Here is a 17806-nt window from a genome sequence, read left to right on the forward strand (position 1 = left end):
CTATTCTTCCTCACAGTAATGTCTGAATTAGAAAGATATTAAAATATTTTATCAAATATTTTTACCATCTCACATCCTTTCTTTGCAACCCCAACAGTAGTATTTCCATCCTCCCAACTACACGAGTGAGGGGAAGATGAGCAATTTAAAACTTAATTATAATTGCAATATATGCTTGACTATTTTCTACCCCTCACACACACCCCCACCCCTGCAGCAGGACTTATTAGCAGCAGTATTGGTAGTGGTATGAAAATAAGGGAATCTGTGCCTTACTCCAAACTCCCAGCCCTAATTCCCAGAGAAAAGCATCATCAAGAGTTTCTTGCCCACTTTCTCAGACATTTTTCATGAAAAAATATAAATACATATGTTTCTATTCATTCTTTCATTTTTTAAAATACACGTAGAGAGGTGTCATACAGGAATATTGTTTTCACTTTACAAGTCTTTGAGATATTTCCGTATCAGCATGGACATGTCTGTCTCATATTTGATAACATATGAATTACACTGAGGGTTGCACCATAATTTTACTTAATCTATCCCCTATTAATGGACATTAAGGTAATTCTTGACTTTTTGCTATTACAAAGCATGCTGTAATGAGCATACATATGTGGGTTTGCTAAGTCAAAGAGAATATGTGCAATTTTAATTGCTATAAACTGCCAAATTGTCTTTCAAAGAGGTTGCAACAATTGGCAATCCCAGTTACAATTACTCTGCCCACTTGCTACTGAACATTTATCCTTCTCAATATTCAGTTATAAAACTAGGCTAATGCATATGAATGAATGGAAAGCTGCTACCAAAGACAATCTCATGAGTTAAGCACAAACAGATTCAATTAAAAAGATATTGCTCTGTTCATTTATTTTTGCATGCATTGCCTCGCCTCAATAAAATATTCATACTCAACTACTGAAAGCACTGAGTGATTGTTTTGGCTATCCACTGCAGTGCTGTTATTAAATCTACATCTAAAAGTCAGAGGGTAGCCCAGAGGTCTAAGGTTGAATATAAGATAACAATAATTGTTAAATTTAACAAAATGAAGGCTGACTCAAACCCAAGTTCTCTAACGTGGCACAAAAGGCCGTTTAAAAATCTGGTTCCAAATCAGCTCTCAAGCTGCCTTCTCTGTCATTCTTTCCACGGACTTTCCATCTTTGGTCACAAGTATTCCCTGGACTTCGAAAATGCCATGTTCTTTATTGCCTTTCTGCATTTGTTGATCCTGCTGGGATGCAATTCCCTCGTGTCTTGACTGGATCTCCTCCTCATCCTTCAAGACCCAGCTTGAGGAGGACCTAATCCTAGAGGCTAACTCACTTAGGCATCTTGGTGCCCAGGTCACTTTAGACCTCCGTCTGTCACGACTAGGTCACAGTGTACAGTGACTGGGCCTTTGTCCTTCACTAGCTAACGTGCTACCTGAGGGGAGAGACCATAGTTTGTTCATTTTTGTATTCCTCCCTCCCCATGGAGTAACACAGTACACATGATTGGTATTGGCTCTATGTTAGTTTAATGACTGCTGAATGAAGAAACAGGAGTTAATTTAATTTAAATTTAAGGCATGTGGGGAACTTTTTTTTTCTTGGGTGGAAAACGCAAAACGACCTTTGTTAAAAGATATAGCACAGGAAATGATGTTGATTTTTAAAAATTGTTCATTCACTCATTCAGCTAATATTCTTTAAATGTTTGCTATGTGCCAGGCACTCTCGTAGCAACTGGAGGTACAGAAGGGAACAAGAGCGGTTCCTGCCCATTGAGCTTATATTCTAGTGAGAAATCATCTAATAAACAGGTAAACATACTAACAAATAAATAATTTCAGATAAATATTAGCATAATGAAAATAAAATAGCATAACAGATTAGAGAGCAAATTGAGGCATGTAGAGGGGACAGAAAAAATCTAAATAGGGGCTGAAAAAGGCCTTTCTGAAGAGTTGGCACATGAAGTGAGAAGTGAACGAGAAGAAGCCAGCCACAGGGGAATCTAGAGAAATAACATAACAGGGAGAGGAGCAGCTTGGCATGTTCAAGGAATAAAAAGTAGACCAGTAAAATGAAATGTAGTGGATGCAGGCGGTTTACGGGGGCCAGCCAGGGTGAGGACTGGGAGGAGAAGTGGACCATGATGATGGTATACTTGGTGATCAGGTCAGAACATGAAGGCAAGGAACAGACCACAGAGGATGTGGTAGGCTGTGATAAAAAATGTCAGATATTAATTGCAAAGGACATCCCCTGGAGGATTTAAAACAGCAAGGTGATATGATTTTATGTTTTTGAAACAATCATTTGGCAAATAAAAATGAAACTGTTTGTATTTTATACGGTAATATTTTAAAATGTAACAAGTGATCGTATAGACAGCTATACAGAAAATCTTTAGAGTGGTCTTAAAGTGTTCATGGGGCTCTGAAGCCCATTGAGTATCTCACAAAAACCTCTTCCTAGAAAAACTCTTGAATACATAAAATTTTGCATAAAACGTCTGGATACTCTCAAACTCTTCAAAGTTTATGGATCCCAGCCTAAAAATTCTTGATTCAATATATAATTAATTTTTCTTTCTTAGGATAATAAGAACAACGTACGGGCAACATCCATTTTACCTCTTGTAATACCTAAGAGATTATTTCTCAATATAAAGAACATTGGTACTAACCAGTTCAGAGAAAACAAAACCCCGAAGATCTTCCTTAATAACATCCCATACCTGAACCCTATTGTTCTGCTTTCTTCGAAATGTAAACTTCCAAACCAAGAAGGTAAAAACACATCGAAGTGAATGTCAGACTGATCGGTCCAGCCATTGCACCTCAAACTCATACTCTTCCTTAAATGAGATTTCCGAAGCCACAGAACTAATCGAGAAATTGAAGTGTAGCTGACCGAATAGCTAATTGTTACTTTCCATTAATAAGAACTGCTGATCTTAATTATTTTTATGATGTGATATTATTTTCATTTGTCAACTCTAATTTTCCTCAATGTATAAGATATTTTCAAATGCAGCTTACCCATATGCCAAAAATATATGCAGTTCAAAATTACATGGAAAAACAGAAGCAAACAAACAAAAAATACTAAAGGAATAAAGGGTGGAGAAGAAAGTATTAGATAATCTATGATAGTGTGTGAGTGTGTGTTTATTTTTTTTTTTAATTTTTTGTTTATTGCATGAGTGTGTGTTTAAATAGAGAAGAAAGTTAGTAAACTTTAGAGAGCTGCTCATGGATACTTAAAAAAAATTCCAAATACTACCAGAGCTATTTGTATTTAAACAACTGTTACACAACCTTAAAATGAAACATCATTTTTACTGAGGAATTGAGAAAGGTATCACAGACTCACACAGCAATTGTGCAAGGGAAATCCACCTGTGTCCTCTTTTCCCCGATGTTGCAAAAGTGTTGACCATTATCAGCTACCACAAGTAAAGAATACTACTGGGCTCCCACCAGTAATGTGACCATCAGAACAGCATCGCTAAACCATCTCAAACATCTTTTCTGCAAAAGCTCTTGTAACCATACTTATAATGATTCCTCATTATTCCTAAGATAGATAGATAGATAGATAGACAGACAGACAGATAGATGATAGATGAATTGTTTTGTTCCATATAAATGTGTGTAGAAGAGACTAGGTCATTTTCTTATGGCACCTTTCTTGGAAGTATTACTATTCACTGCTGAAATGGCCATCAGCCCCCCCTTCCCTGATCACTTATGACGAGTACCACTTCAGGTTTTGGTGAAAGTGCTTTCATACAGTATTCCACTTATACTATCAGCAATACAGCACCTTGCAGAATTCATCTTGCTGATATTAAGCCTACAGTATTAGCTGAGACCCAACTGTCCTTTGGAGATCTGACCCTTAAAACTCAGGGAAAAGCGATACAACCTAAAGGATTTCTAGAGAGTAACCAACTGTCCTAAATCTAAATTCAAATCCAAGCTGTCCAAATTCTAATACTGTAACAGTTATACTAATTTTCATAGCTAACACCGGAAAATATTTTATTCTAAAACTGGCTATTCTGGTTTTCTTTCTCTTTTTCTTTCTTCCCTTCCTTCTAAAAACATTGATCCTAACTGTTAATTATGTTCAAAATCAAAAGCGATATACAATATTGTTCTGTAGCAGCTTATAAACTGGCTAACTCATATATTTTTAAGGTGATTTTAATATGTGTCAACAATTTGGGGTTTTCCACAATTAAAATACAAAGAAACATTCTAATAATCCTATCACCACCAGCAAGATTAAAGTTCAGCAAATTACAGCACAATCATTCACTAACCACAGACCTGTAGAAAATATAAAGTTCTCCCATTGTGCCAACCAAGGTTTCCCCAAACTCTGACATGTCTAAACTGTGTACTATTCTTTCACCTAGGCTTCTCATAATCTATAATAGCCAGACACCTGGAGCTGATAACTCTAGATTAATTTATATTGCAATTTTCCCCTCAGGAAATCTATATTCCTCCATAAAAAGTATTTTTTAAATATTAAGTTTGGCCAGTTTATGTGTTATGATTATTTTTACCTCACAAGATTTAATAAAATGAAACATGCAAGAGTCATCCTATATTGTAAAGTATCACATAAAATATCACATAATTATTCAATAAACATATGCCCTTGCCCTTTATGAGATAAACAATGTAAAAGCATTAAATAAAACAGGAAAGTAGTCACATATTTCTGTTTGTAGACTGAATCTTCACGTCTTTAAGTGACTATCAAATGTTAGGGCCTGGACCTAAAAAAGAAAGAATGAAATATTAATAATGTCCCACCTTGTGGGAGCTTGGCATTACTTGACACTACACAGAAACCGACCTTTTCGTCCTTCAGGCTCGCCTACCAGGCCCCATCTTCTATCGCAAAAGCCAAATCATCTGATCCCAAACTAACTGTCAACTGCCTGTGATGGTGGGGAAGCCAGACATCAATCAATCAGGTTTTATCAGACGCTCTCTTCGTTTCTCTGTTGTGCTCATCTTATCATCTGACCCAGTTGTAGCCCTGACTTCAGAAGCTTAAGTAACTTGATGACAAAATATGCGCCTGTTTGTCCAAGATGCACATTGTTAAGAAGTGGGGTGATATTTTTAGCAGCTACCTAATCTATTTGCAAATGAACTCTTGAATATTTCAGACTTACACAAGCCCCAAGTTGGTCAGTCTTCCCTGCACACTGAGTCTGTTCTTGGCTGTGGGAGACCCAATAAATCCAAAATACGCAAGAGTACTTAGGTACAAGTTAAATGTCATTGGCAAATGTGGTTTTGTTTATGTCGATGTAGGCAGAAAAGCTATCAAAATGAGAAGTTCAGGCTGTCACTTCAAGAAGAGAAAGAAGACCTAATCGATAAATGTGCACAATATAAATTCAGACATTTTTATCCCAAATAAATAAAAATAACTCAGAATATCAAGAGCCTTTTTATCTATTTGTATCGACTGGAGTCTTGGAGGAAAAAAATGTTTAAACCATCAATGCCGTCGGCAAATCCACATTAGCTGGCCCACTGCTCTAATGATATACGTAATAAACCCCTATACATAAACTAGTTAGGTAAGGAGACAATTGTGACATAGATTATGAATTTGAAATTTTTAAATTCAAAGTAAATATGTTACATAATTTTTACACAAAAGTGAGAAGAGCAAAATATACATATATTTTATGGATGTAAGTACTCTATGTTAGCATTAAGTGTCTCCTTGCTTAACTTAGTCTTCTTTTTTCTTCAAGGAGCAATTAGTTAAATTTTTAGATTTTCCTTAAAATCAAAACAACAACTTTCACAATGAATATAAGATTTCCATTAATAGGCAATGTTGTCAATGTGCCATCCATCTTTCATTAAAATCTTTACCTAACTATATTTTGAAAGGTTTTTAAAAGCAGCATAAAATTTATTCACAGAAATTATTCACATAAATACATACTTCAAACATATAAGCATAGGCTATAAAAACCACAAAGTATAACAGTGATATATTTTGACACAGATGAAAATACACACCATGAAAATAATTTGTACACAATGAGAAAGTACAAGAACAATGTGTACATCATTCCAAAAGACTCTCACTGAATTCACAGGGTTTTATAAAAAAACAAATGCCTTTGAACTTCCCAGCACACCCAGTAAGCAAGAAGGCTTACCAATAGGTGGCATTTTACATTTTGGAGGCACTATGTATGGAGAACTGCATAAGCTTCTACTTGTGATATGAAAAAATTTTTCCTCTTACACTATTGTAAGAAAGAAAAAAATCCATGTAAAAAATTTCTTGAATACTAACTATGCTAAAATCAATGACACGAATTTTTATCATTTAATTATAAATAACCAGATCTTTTAATTGAATCGTCTGATAATCTTTAAAACCACTCTTCCAAATTAGGTAATCAACATGTAGTATGCAAGAGGGAAATGGACAACACAGCATATTTAATTATTATTTATTTATTTTTAAAGCTGCTTAATAGTATATGATTTTTAGCTACTTTTTGCATAAACTTAGAATCTGGCCTTCAACTGAACTTGAAAACTTGCCAATTCACTACTTTTAATCTTCTAATCCCCAGTTCATAGCAGGCTTGCAGTAATTTCAGAATGTACCACAGTGAAGCAAATTCAAGTCTCTCTTAAAGAGTACACTATTATTCAATATGCCAAAGGAACAACTAATAAGAAAATTAAAAGTTCCAGATTAATAGGCAATGAAGGACAAATATTTATCTCTAACTAAATTTTGTAATTAATTCTTCACTCTATCCAAGTTTAAAGACTTTTACAAATTTTGTAATAAATAAAAGAATTTTAGAGATTATGGCTGAAAAATCTACATCAAGTAACTCACATTTGTAAGAAATCCTCCATATACAATATTATATAGATGTCAACTGGTAAAAAATTCTGTTTTATTGTCTCAATAAGAGATGCTCACCAAAGTTTTCCAAAGGTAGATTAGAATAATCAGCTGAAAAATAACATTAAATATATCTTCAATAAATGCCCATATAAAGATAATTTTTAGATGGATTTTAAAACTGAAACAAAAATCTAAAAGTAGCACATAGCTTTTGTGTAGGCAATTAAAATCATATATACTTGTGATAGCCTACATATAAGCTATTATATCATATATATATTTGTGATAGTTGTTTATAATAAATCTGGCATTACCAAAATGTCAGTTTCTTGTACAGATCATGTACAATAAAACATCAGAATAACACCATTTAACAACTTCTAGCAATTCAAAGGGGGGCACTTACACAAATAAATAAAAATAAGCAGTCAGTGGCAGACGGCCATATGAAATGAAGGTCTATTTAATATTAAATATTATACTAGTTCCTCTAATAAACACATTCCTATTTTACACCGATGGGGGTATTACCAGAATATTAAATAATAAGTAGCATGACTCGCAGACTATATGAAGAGTTGACTTTCAGCTATTATATGGACAATGCCTGGAATTAATAAGTAATTATATAGCATTGCTTACAGCTACCAGCACTCGACATTCATTTTTAAAGTCTCCAAAATCATGAGATAGGTATACAATTTCCCCATATACTAATATATTTAAGTTTATTTAGTGCCCACAACCTTCAGAGTAGAGTATTTCAGGTACTATTTCTAAATCTGGTGTTGCTCCTTAGCATAATTTTTAAGAAGAATGACATGAATTTTCAGTGATCTGATTTAGAAAAAAATGCTCAGTTTAAATGACCACTGTATCTTAGTTATAGCAACAAAATAGCAAATATTTTGTTTCCTGAGTTTAGCAACTTATAATCTTTTATTATCTTTGCCAACATCCTTCAAAGACATCTATCCTTTCAGCTTATTGCCTTAGGATTTCCCTTACTAGCAATGAATATTTGTTAACATTAAAATATTCCCGGAGAAATTTCTTCCTTGGACCTGAAAATCCATAGCAAAACTCTCTGACCTCAGGCATGGGACTAGTTAGCTCACATCCATCGTGACGCAAAACTGGGCCTCTAAAGTACTTTCTCTAAATAGTGGATATTATAATAATGGACCAGGAAAGAAGGGATGAAAGAGAAAAAATAATAGCCTTTTATTTTAACATCTGAAATCTTGACCAAAACCAATTGTACCTAGTAATTATCATTTTTCATTTTTAGAAGTATTTGTCAAAAGCACAAATTACTAAGGCTTTAAATAATCCTCACTAGACAATTCGTCTCTACCTTTTTGTCATCTCAAAAAGACGGTCTGACAGTAAGGTTGTGACGCCCTCTCACACAAGCCTCTCAGCATTAATATTTAAATCTTACCTACCCACCTTGTGATTGGAATTCAGCCTCTATTCGCAAACAAAAACTAAATCAATGTTCTTAGAGTTCAAACTAGATCCCTAAACAGTTTGCCACTCTCTATGCACAGATAAGATAAACTTTCTTTGACCCAAGAGATGAAGTTGCCATGACGATCAGGGAGTCCACTTTCTATATTGATATTTTGCTGATGTAACAACAAATAGAACTAGATCCTAGTGCCGATAATGGTGATTAATTAATACTAATATTGATCCCTACAAGCAAGAGACAAGGCTATTAACTTGAAGCCTGAAAAGTCAATTGTTACCTGTGGCAGAGATACTAGGGGCTGATTTGGAAGCATAATAAACAAATGTGCTATCTTTATGCTAATACCTTTAAAGAAATAGTTCTTTCTAGAATGCCAAATATTGCCATGCCTGAGCTTATTAATTTAATTGCATTTCAGCTTTTAAAATGTAACCTTATTGAATGATACATACTTACCCCTTTATCTATGGTGGAAACACATTCTCTGGTGACTGAAGTAACAGACTTTTGCTGCTGTTCATTTGGTGAGAGAATGAACTGATAATTTTACACAGTGGCAGGCACTGAATTAGACAGGGTTTCAAAAATACCTGTAGTGCTTTTCTGAAATGTCCTACTAGTCCTTCGGAATTAGGAAAGTAACAAAAACTCCAAGGGAACATGATTTGGAGAATAAGGGCTCCAAAGTTGTATTCAGTCACACTTTTTAGTGAACAAAGATTGTATTAAAAAAGAAAAGTATTCTTGAAAAGTATATTTTATTCCTAGATAAATCTAATTTTAGATTCTTCACACAATCTAGCCAAACATCAAAATACTTCCTCTAAATAGTATCATTTTATTTAAAACTTGAATATACGTTAAGGTATTTTGAAGGAAAGTTCATTTGGGAAAGCGTTTTTCTTAAACGTAAAATTAAAGTAGAATGAGTAAAATAAGTTTATTCATTTAATATCCTCTTAGCAAAAGTTACATATTGAAAAGTGAGAAAGTGATCAAAATGCAAATGATGAGTCCATTCTTGATTTGCCTTGGTTATGGGGAAGAACAAAAATATCCATATTAGAAATCCATACAACCAGTTCCAAATATCTCATTTTATCAAACATAATAGCTTCAATCTTATTCTCTCAAAACTTTTTCCAGTGATAATAGCTAACAGAAAAATGGGCTAATTAGAGTCTCATTTCTTTGTTTTTATCATGTAAAGAAAGAGCTAATTAGTCCCTAAATAGTCCTCAAACAGCAGAAATAACATAGATGAGAGGCCTTGAAGAGCTCATGAATAGGAGAAGTGAGCTACCTCAACCGAAATACAAAGTTAATTGACACTACTATATAGATATAGACAAAATATCAATAAATATAGGCTAGACAATTGATATAATCAACGAATATCTCAATCTGTCTCAAATTACCCCCAAACTAATCAATATATAAATCTTTGCCTTAACCCTTCAATATATAATAAAATTTTAAATTACCAGAATGTAAAAATCAGAAGCAAATCATCTAATTGCATTGTTTTCTTTCACAATTTAATAGCACCAACTTAAATAATACATGTCACATCATGTTTTCTATGTATATATTTAAATTTTAATTTACAAACACTTATTGGTAACCTTGCAAAGTCTAAAATGAACACTCTTCCTCTTATATGAAATTCAAAAAGATGCTATGCTCCTTGTAATTGAACCGATAGAATTATATTATTCTTAAGGTCTCTATAATTTATAGGAAAGTTTAAAGTTGTTTGTCCATTTAAAAAATATTGTGATATATAATATTAAACCTCATAGTTTTTCATACTTCATGATTTTACAAATAAGCCACTTTAGAAAGTTACCAAAAGTGGAAAACATAAGAGCTGCTCTTTCAATTCCAAGCCATATTGCCAACTTTTAGTCCTAAACTCTTTCACAGCAACTAGGCATGAAAATGCTACTGCATTTATATTTGCATTGCTGACTCTATTGAACTTAAAAAAAAACCCGACTTCATGATTGATGATCTTTTAGAGGTAAACTTTCTTATATTCTCTTTAACTCTTAAAAACCAGGATTAGTATATTAGCCATCTAAAAATTTGCTTATTTTTTAAATCCACTAAATATTTACATAAGATTTTTTTTCAGAAAAATTCTATGCATAGATATATGCGTCAAATTTGTAAATAAAGAAATTAATTTTGTTACCTTACAAACAATCAGTACCAATCTATTTTATCAATAAAATGACTATTATACAGAATACATTTTCCTTTATTTCATGGCCATTGTAAAAATAGGTTTTCCAAAAGTCAGTCAAAAAAGTAGAATATAAAATCCCTAACATGGAACATATCACAAACCAAAGAGAAAGCCTTATTTTTTAATGTTATATTTAGTTATCCTCAAAATTCAGAAGAAATGAGTAATTTGTTTCAAAGCAAAAACCTGTCTTAATATTTGGCAGGTGAAAAACAAGACATACCAACTGAGTCTAAGAGAGATCAGTATACTTCAAATGTGCACACAGCATTCTCAAACCCCTTTTAAAAATAATATTAATGATAACACAGTAGACAATTAACCCCAAAATTATGAATTGAACATTAATACAAGAAACACTAAAAAAACCCAACCCTATACTAGAACAATGAAAAACAACCACAATCACTTCTTCATATGACATAATTTCAAGGTTCTAAAGATGATCCAGTTAGAGATTTTCACACTGAAAAATAAAATAAATTTAATACGCAACATTCTCATTTTAAAACAATAATCATTTTATAAATAAAACATTTAATATTATCTACTCTTTAAAAAAATAACATAAAACATTAAAATGGCACTGTGCAAGTTAGGGACTTGTACGGCCTGAAATTATTAGATCACCTCAAATAACAAAAAGGTAAATTATTCAATATGAACGGATTCCAACTTCTGCAAAAGCCCTTCTATAGACCTGCTAACAAGATTATTCTTAATATGGAACATTTTACTTTCAAAGTGTATATTAACTCCCACTCTCTACTTCACTTTCAAAAAAAAAAATTTCTGTCTCTTAATTCACCCTTGCTTTTTCCTTCACCACAAATTATTTGGCACATGATCTAGACTGATCATTTATGTTCTACATGTTTGAAAACATCACCCCATCTAAAAGTTTCATGAAAACTGTACTTTAATGGTATAAAACAGTGCCTTTTCTTAATCTTACACGAAAATAATGTCTTCGGGTTTCTTTCCTCCCTTTTCAACCTCTACATTAACTACTAGGAAACGTTTGCAAAAAAAAAAAAAAAAAAAAAAAAAAAATTCTGAACCCATAGCTAACACACTTCACTATGACTGAAGTTGGAGACATATAGGACAGTAAATGCATTACCAGAGACAACAGCTTGAAGAAGAAAATGACAGTAAAACTGCACACACAACACATTTACTAATCATAAAGAGATGCATTGGTAAAAGAAAAAAATCATCATTTCTGTCATAAATTTTGCAGTGCAGCCCTAGAATGGAGAACAATCTGGGCAATTTATTGGCATATTGGCAGGAGGTGATAAGGCTAAAAACAACAACAGCGAGCAGCTGTGCGAGGAGATGGGCCGATAGCATGATATGGCTCCCACACCAAACACCTCCCGTCCTATCAGGGCTTTTTATCAAACCAGGATTACAATAATAGCTGAGGAGAGAAAGCTTCTGAGGGGAGGGCAGAAAATATAGTCTTGGAATAGGAAAAAAAATCTGAATTTTGGGACAAAACATGGGGGCAAAATACATAATTTATCATTGTATTATCAGGAAATCCAGGCAGTCTAATCAAGGAGCACTGAGTGACTATTTTTTGCCTTATCATCCAAAGTGGTGGAAACGGAGAAGGAATTATCAGGCTTCTGCAGATTGCTGGGCTGGAATTTTAATGGTAATAATCGGGTTTCTGATGGTATATCTTCTCCGCTTATCTTTCCCATTATCTCCTCTTATCTGGCCAGTCATCATAGCAAATTAATGGCGCTCTTTCAGCGTCGCCTTTTTATCGCTGCCCGGAGAGCACCCAAGGGGAAAGAATAAGCAAAATATTAAAATACTGCATAAATCACAATTTTAGATAGCAGGGAACTGTACGCAGCAAAAGAAAAAAAAACTGTGCCCAACAACCTTTTTGTCCTTTAAATTGACTGTCTTCAGAGTTTCTGGTATAAGCTGACTTTTGCTTGTCATAGTTGCTCTAAATTGGCTATGTTTTATCAGCAGTGCCAAAGCTTTATTTTCAAATTCCGGACGCTTCCAAGTTTTAAATGTACTTTCATTAGTGGCATGAAAAGCTATTGTTTCAAAAAGCATCTCTTTCTGATATTTTGCAGACTTACATTTGATCCAGAATATCAAAAGCAACAGTGTTATTTGTAATAAAAAAACATGCTGCACTTCCTATAAACTACTCAAATTGGAGGGAGAGACCTATCATAGCAATGCCTCTGAGTATCAAGACAAACTTCTCCATCTGCAAAACTGCCTCTTACGCCTGGACAGGCAAAAGGAGACAAATGTCCATAGGTTGCAACCAAAATGACTTTACAGCTAGTCAAACTACATTTAAGTATTTCACCCCCCCTCCAAAAAAAACACGAACTGTTAGACAGCACTGCTCTAATATAACAATTCAAAGACCTTTAATTTTTCATTTTCCTTAACAGTGCAAGGGAAGAAGTGCGTCCACATTTGCATAGATTATCACTGTGACCCCAAATTGAATCCAATAAAGGTCTAAAATGCATGTATATTAATAATACATATGTATCCATCTATCAGCAGGCAATGATCACTGTGAACAAATATGTAAATATAATATTTGTCCACTTTCAAATGAGAGAAATTTCAAGCACTTTTGACATTTAATAAATCACAGCATTCAAATAAGCCACTAAAATGTTTTATGACCTATAACACAAGTGTAGCATCAGCAATTAGTTCCAAAGCTTTAATCTTCAATTATACGAGGTGGACGCAGAAGGATAGAAAAAAATTTTAATGTAGCTAATTGAGAAGATAACAAAGTATTCCCAAGTAGAGTCAGATGGTCTTTGTGCCATACAATCAATTAATATTAATTATTTATTAACAATCTAGACGACAACCATGAAGTAAAAAGCACTTGCATTTAATAATGTTTATAATCATTTCCTATAATAAGCACAATTTTATACTAAAAAAAGCAACATTTAAACAGAGGGACTCGATCAAGTTAGTACTAAAAAGTAAAAGCAATTAGTTGAAACCATGAAGAATCACTCTGAAAAAGTGAAAGTCTTCAAGAACGGTATCTCTGCTTAATTAAAACTGCTTTGAGCCAAAAGTTAGATACAGTCCTTGGTTCACCCCAAGTTGCATAGAATAAGAACTGAAGTATAAGAGAAGAAATCCACTAAATAAAAGCTAGAGGATCATGTCTGAGAGGCAGGGATTGTATATGAATATAAAGATCTAAATACTTAACTGAAGCAAACTGCTTATAACCTGCACCCCATTTCACGCCGGATAAGTTGATCCATAAGATTTATTTTTAAACTACACCAAATAGAATTTTCAACATTTGGGGGTAGGGTGAGTGTGGTTAATAATCAAGGAGTGGAGAGACTATTAAAGCTTTATCCTAAAATTACACGATAATCAGTTTTTAACTAGTTGCCAGACTTCAAACAACACGAAGAAATGGACACACCACAAGCCTGGCAAAAAATAAAATATAACTGTTTCTCCTTTCGGCCAAAGCGTTGAAGACATGTCGCAGGGCGACAAAACACCATTGGAGGAATTTCCCCCAAGACCAGAAAAGTTGACCGAGTTGAGCTCTGCGAGTGTGTGTGTTTCGGGCAGGTGCCTCTCGCCCCGCTGTGTCCTCTAAGCACCACCCAGGCCCTCCGGGGCTCGGGGGCTTCGGGTCACGCTCCCGCCGGGGCACCCGCTGCCTTGAACTCACAGCTTCCGCGCTGGGAAGTGACGGGCGGCCCCTCCCAGCGAGGACGCCGCGCGCCTCCAGGGCCGGAGGTAAAGCGAACGCCGCTCGGCAGAGCGTCCCGGCGACGCGAACCGGACGGGCCCGGAGCCCCCGGCGCGACCTGCCCGCCACAAGCCCCCCGCTCGCAGGGCGGAGGCGCACGGCCCCCCGCTGCAGAGGCGCGAACTTTTACACCTACTTTTTGTTTCGCTTCGGGTTTGGCGTGGCTCTGGCACCGCCCAGGATCGCGACCCAGACATTGATTTTCCACCGCCTGGGGACGTTGCCTTCCTCGCCCCGAGGTCTCCACCAGCTTTTCGGAGAACTAAGTTCTCACCCTGGTTGTTAAAAGTGGTCCCCAAGAGTAGCACCACGTCAATCGCAACAACAACAATGACAACAACCACAATAATAATAATCTCTTAAATGAGTGGGGCTGCCCGGTCGGGCTAGAAGATAAAGCAGCGCTGGCTAACTGCGTGCGGGGGTCGGAATTAAAAAGAAACCCGGGAAAGCGAAGGCTGAGCCGAGCTAGAGTGGGCTGTTCGGCGCAGCCTCTGTCTTGCCCGGCGCTCGGGCTGTCTGTCTGTCTGTGACTGACTAGTTGTCCCTCCAGGTGCTCAGGCAAAGTTTGACAAATCCGGGGCACCGGCAGCGGATTTCCCCGAGTCTCCCTCCCTTTCCCGCCCCGCGCGCCCCCCTCCCCAGAAATAATCCCTCCAACTCCGGCCCCGCGTGCAAACTTACGTTTGATCTGCCGGGGTTTGCTCTGCTTTCGCCGGGACATCTCGGCAGCGGCCGCTGCCCCTGGAGCTCCCGCGGTGCCCGCGGTCGCGGCTGCCGCTCCCTCGGCTCCCGCCGCTCCCGCCGCCGCCGCCGCCGCTGGCCAGGCTCGGGCCGCCGCCGGCCGGACTCCAGGCGCTCCGGGCGCGCGGGATCCGGGCGCTGGGCTCCGCCGGGAGCCGCGGATCCACGTTTGGAGATGAGCAGGCAAATGAGAAGAGAGAGGGGGGCAGAGGGAGTGTGACAGTGGGGAGGAGAGAGGGACGGTGGGAGAGCGATTGTGGGGGAGAGAACGGGAATTTACAAACGCATGGACAGGGAGAGAGAAAACGGGAAGGGGGGGACACGAAAAGAAGGAAGAAAAAGAGAAGGAGGGAGGGAAGGGAGAGCGAGCAGAGGGGAGAGCGGGGGCGGAAGGCGCGGGAGGAGGAGCGCGCTCGCTCTCCCCTCTCCCCAGCTTGCGGGGCAGATACTCGAGCGCCGCCGCCGCCGCCGCGCTCCGGGCCGCGCAGCTCTCGCTCTGCCGCGGGAGGTGGCGAGGCGCGGGAGGGAGGGGCGCGCCGGGGCTGTGGGGAGGGGAGACTATTCCATCAGCGAAAGGAGGATTGGCTGCATCCAAAGCCAGTCCGGATGCGAACTAGAGCCCGGGCCTCGGTCGGGTGGGGTGCAGGGGAGCGCGGTGGGGGGTTGGGGGGGTGGGAGGTGCGGGGAGGGCTTGGAGGGGGGCCACCTTCTGCAGTTGTCACCGCGTCGGCGCTGCGCAGCTGCCCGAGCACCCCTCCCCCTCTTCCAGGCAACTTCTTCCAACAGCCCGCTCTGATGGACCCCAACTCTCCTCTCTCACGCCTCGCCCATCCAGCGAGGCACAAAGAAATCTCAGTCTCTCCATAAACTTTGTGCTTCTAGTTGTGCCGCCCCCTCCCCTAGCCTCCACCCCCGCCCTTCCAACTTCTTGGCAGGAAGGTTAGGCCACTGGCAAAATCCTCGGCGAGAGCCAGCTGATCACAAATGCCAACTGTGTGTCTTGGGGCCAGTTAAGTCCTCTCATCTGCCCCGGCTCTCAGGAGACCATTTCATTGCTCTCAAGGTTCCCAGGAGACCGCTGCGGAACGGACCATCCCCCACTTGGCCCGCAAGGATGGGATGCTGAGCGGAGTCCCAAAACTGCTCTTTCTCACCTCGAATTTTCGTTTTAGATTGTAAAAATTCCGAATTTGGAGACAGGCAGATACTCTTCTCACATCAAAAAGGAGGACCATTAGCTAGGTGATTAGCCCTAGGTGGGAAATGAGCCATCTCTAATTAGAATACTAACTTTTTGAAGAAGTCTGTGGAAGTTGTGAAGTCCCACCCTAGCCCCATGACCTTTCATTCCTTTAGTTCTTCTGCCACAGGGAAGCAGCCAGCGACTAATAAAAGATTTGATCTTGCAATAATTTCCCAAGCAGGTAAGACCCAATAACTATTTCATGGTTCTTTAGCTTTTAAAGTTTTGTTTCATTCTTATTCAATTATTGTGTGTGTAGTATGTCGGAAACTGCAAGTCAGAAGAAGAATAAATTTTGAAGTGGTTTGCATAGTTATTATTTTGGCCAAGTTAAGCTGCATGAGGCTAGCTTAGTTTCTCGTAGTTTCCTATACACAGAATATTAAATATATTCTCCCCGGTGGGCTGGATGGAGGTTCTATCCAAGTGGCAGTGGAACTGGCTGATTTATGTAATCAGTATTTACTAATAAACTCCACAGCAGTTAACATGTATGTATCCCCCAGATATTGCTGACTTCCCACCCCCCCCCCACCAGGTTGTGTGAGCACCCATTCTGATCTGAAATTGTGCCCCCCTTTGTTTGGTTGACTAGCATTCATGTGAGCCCCACCAAACTCCATACTTTAAAAGGGTCGGGGGGATCAGCAGAGAGCCTGGGCTGATTGAGCATAATGCAGCCTGCTCAGTGTGCAGGAGGCACTGTAATCAGTGTCATTTATAACCCCATCAGGACATCTTCTGGAAGGTGTAAAGAGTTGCCCTGTGAAAAGTATGGCTAAGAGAATCTTAATACAAAGCTAAAGACCAAATGTGTATTTTATTACGTTACCATTAGTACTATTACCATATGAGATTGTAAGAATACGTGGTCCTTTGCAGGGGAAAATGCACTAAATGACAAAGTCCCTCCCCTGAAGAACCAACAAATTAAAGCCGTAAGTACCATGAAAAGCAGGGTTATTTGTGTTTGTGTTGTGAAATGAATGAGCAGACAGAGAACCACAGATTTTTGCTTCCTTAATTTTCAATTCATTACAATTAAATTGGTGTGCTTAGAATTGGATGTATTATACACTATGGTTTTTAAACATCTTTTTACAGAACTGGCTGACTTTTTATATAACCCAAAAGGAATGCCCATTGGAATTAAAATATCATAACAGTTCGTGTTTCTTTTGGCATTTGAAATGGTTAAATATGCAAAGCAAAAGAGAAACAAATAAATCTCAGCTAAATATTCAGTTTAAAAGCTGAAAAGAGCAGAAGTCAGGGAATTCAAAGCAAGATTGATAAAATAACCAGACTATATTATTAGAAATAGATACAATTTATCTAAATTTATAAATATATATTAATGGTA

The 17806-nt window shown here is 37.7% G+C and overlaps 1 protein-coding gene across 2 annotated transcripts in view; it reads right to left on the reverse strand.

Annotated features, from left to right (window-relative positions):
• Window positions 1-15778, reverse strand: part of ZFPM2 (zinc finger protein, FOG family member 2) — a 444555-nt gene extending 428777 nt beyond the window's left edge. Inside the window, exon 1 of one of the 2 annotated variants that reach the window (XM_014788109.2) lies at window positions 15141-15778. In XM_014788109.2, the coding sequence (XP_014643595.1) occupies window positions 15141-15180 (40 nt within the window). In that variant the 5' untranslated portion in view covers window positions 15181-15778. The remainder of the gene's footprint in view (window positions 1-15140) is intronic. The other variant, XM_004431248.3, reaches the window with a different exon arrangement.
• Window positions 15779-17806: the final 2028 nt, after the last annotated feature.

Source organism: Ceratotherium simum, chromosome 23, assembly GCF_057802395.1.
Source record: "Ceratotherium simum simum isolate JZ-2026a chromosome 23, ASM5780239v1, whole genome shotgun sequence".
Classification (NCBI taxonomy): Eukaryota; Metazoa; Chordata; class Mammalia; order Perissodactyla; family Rhinocerotidae; genus Ceratotherium; species Ceratotherium simum.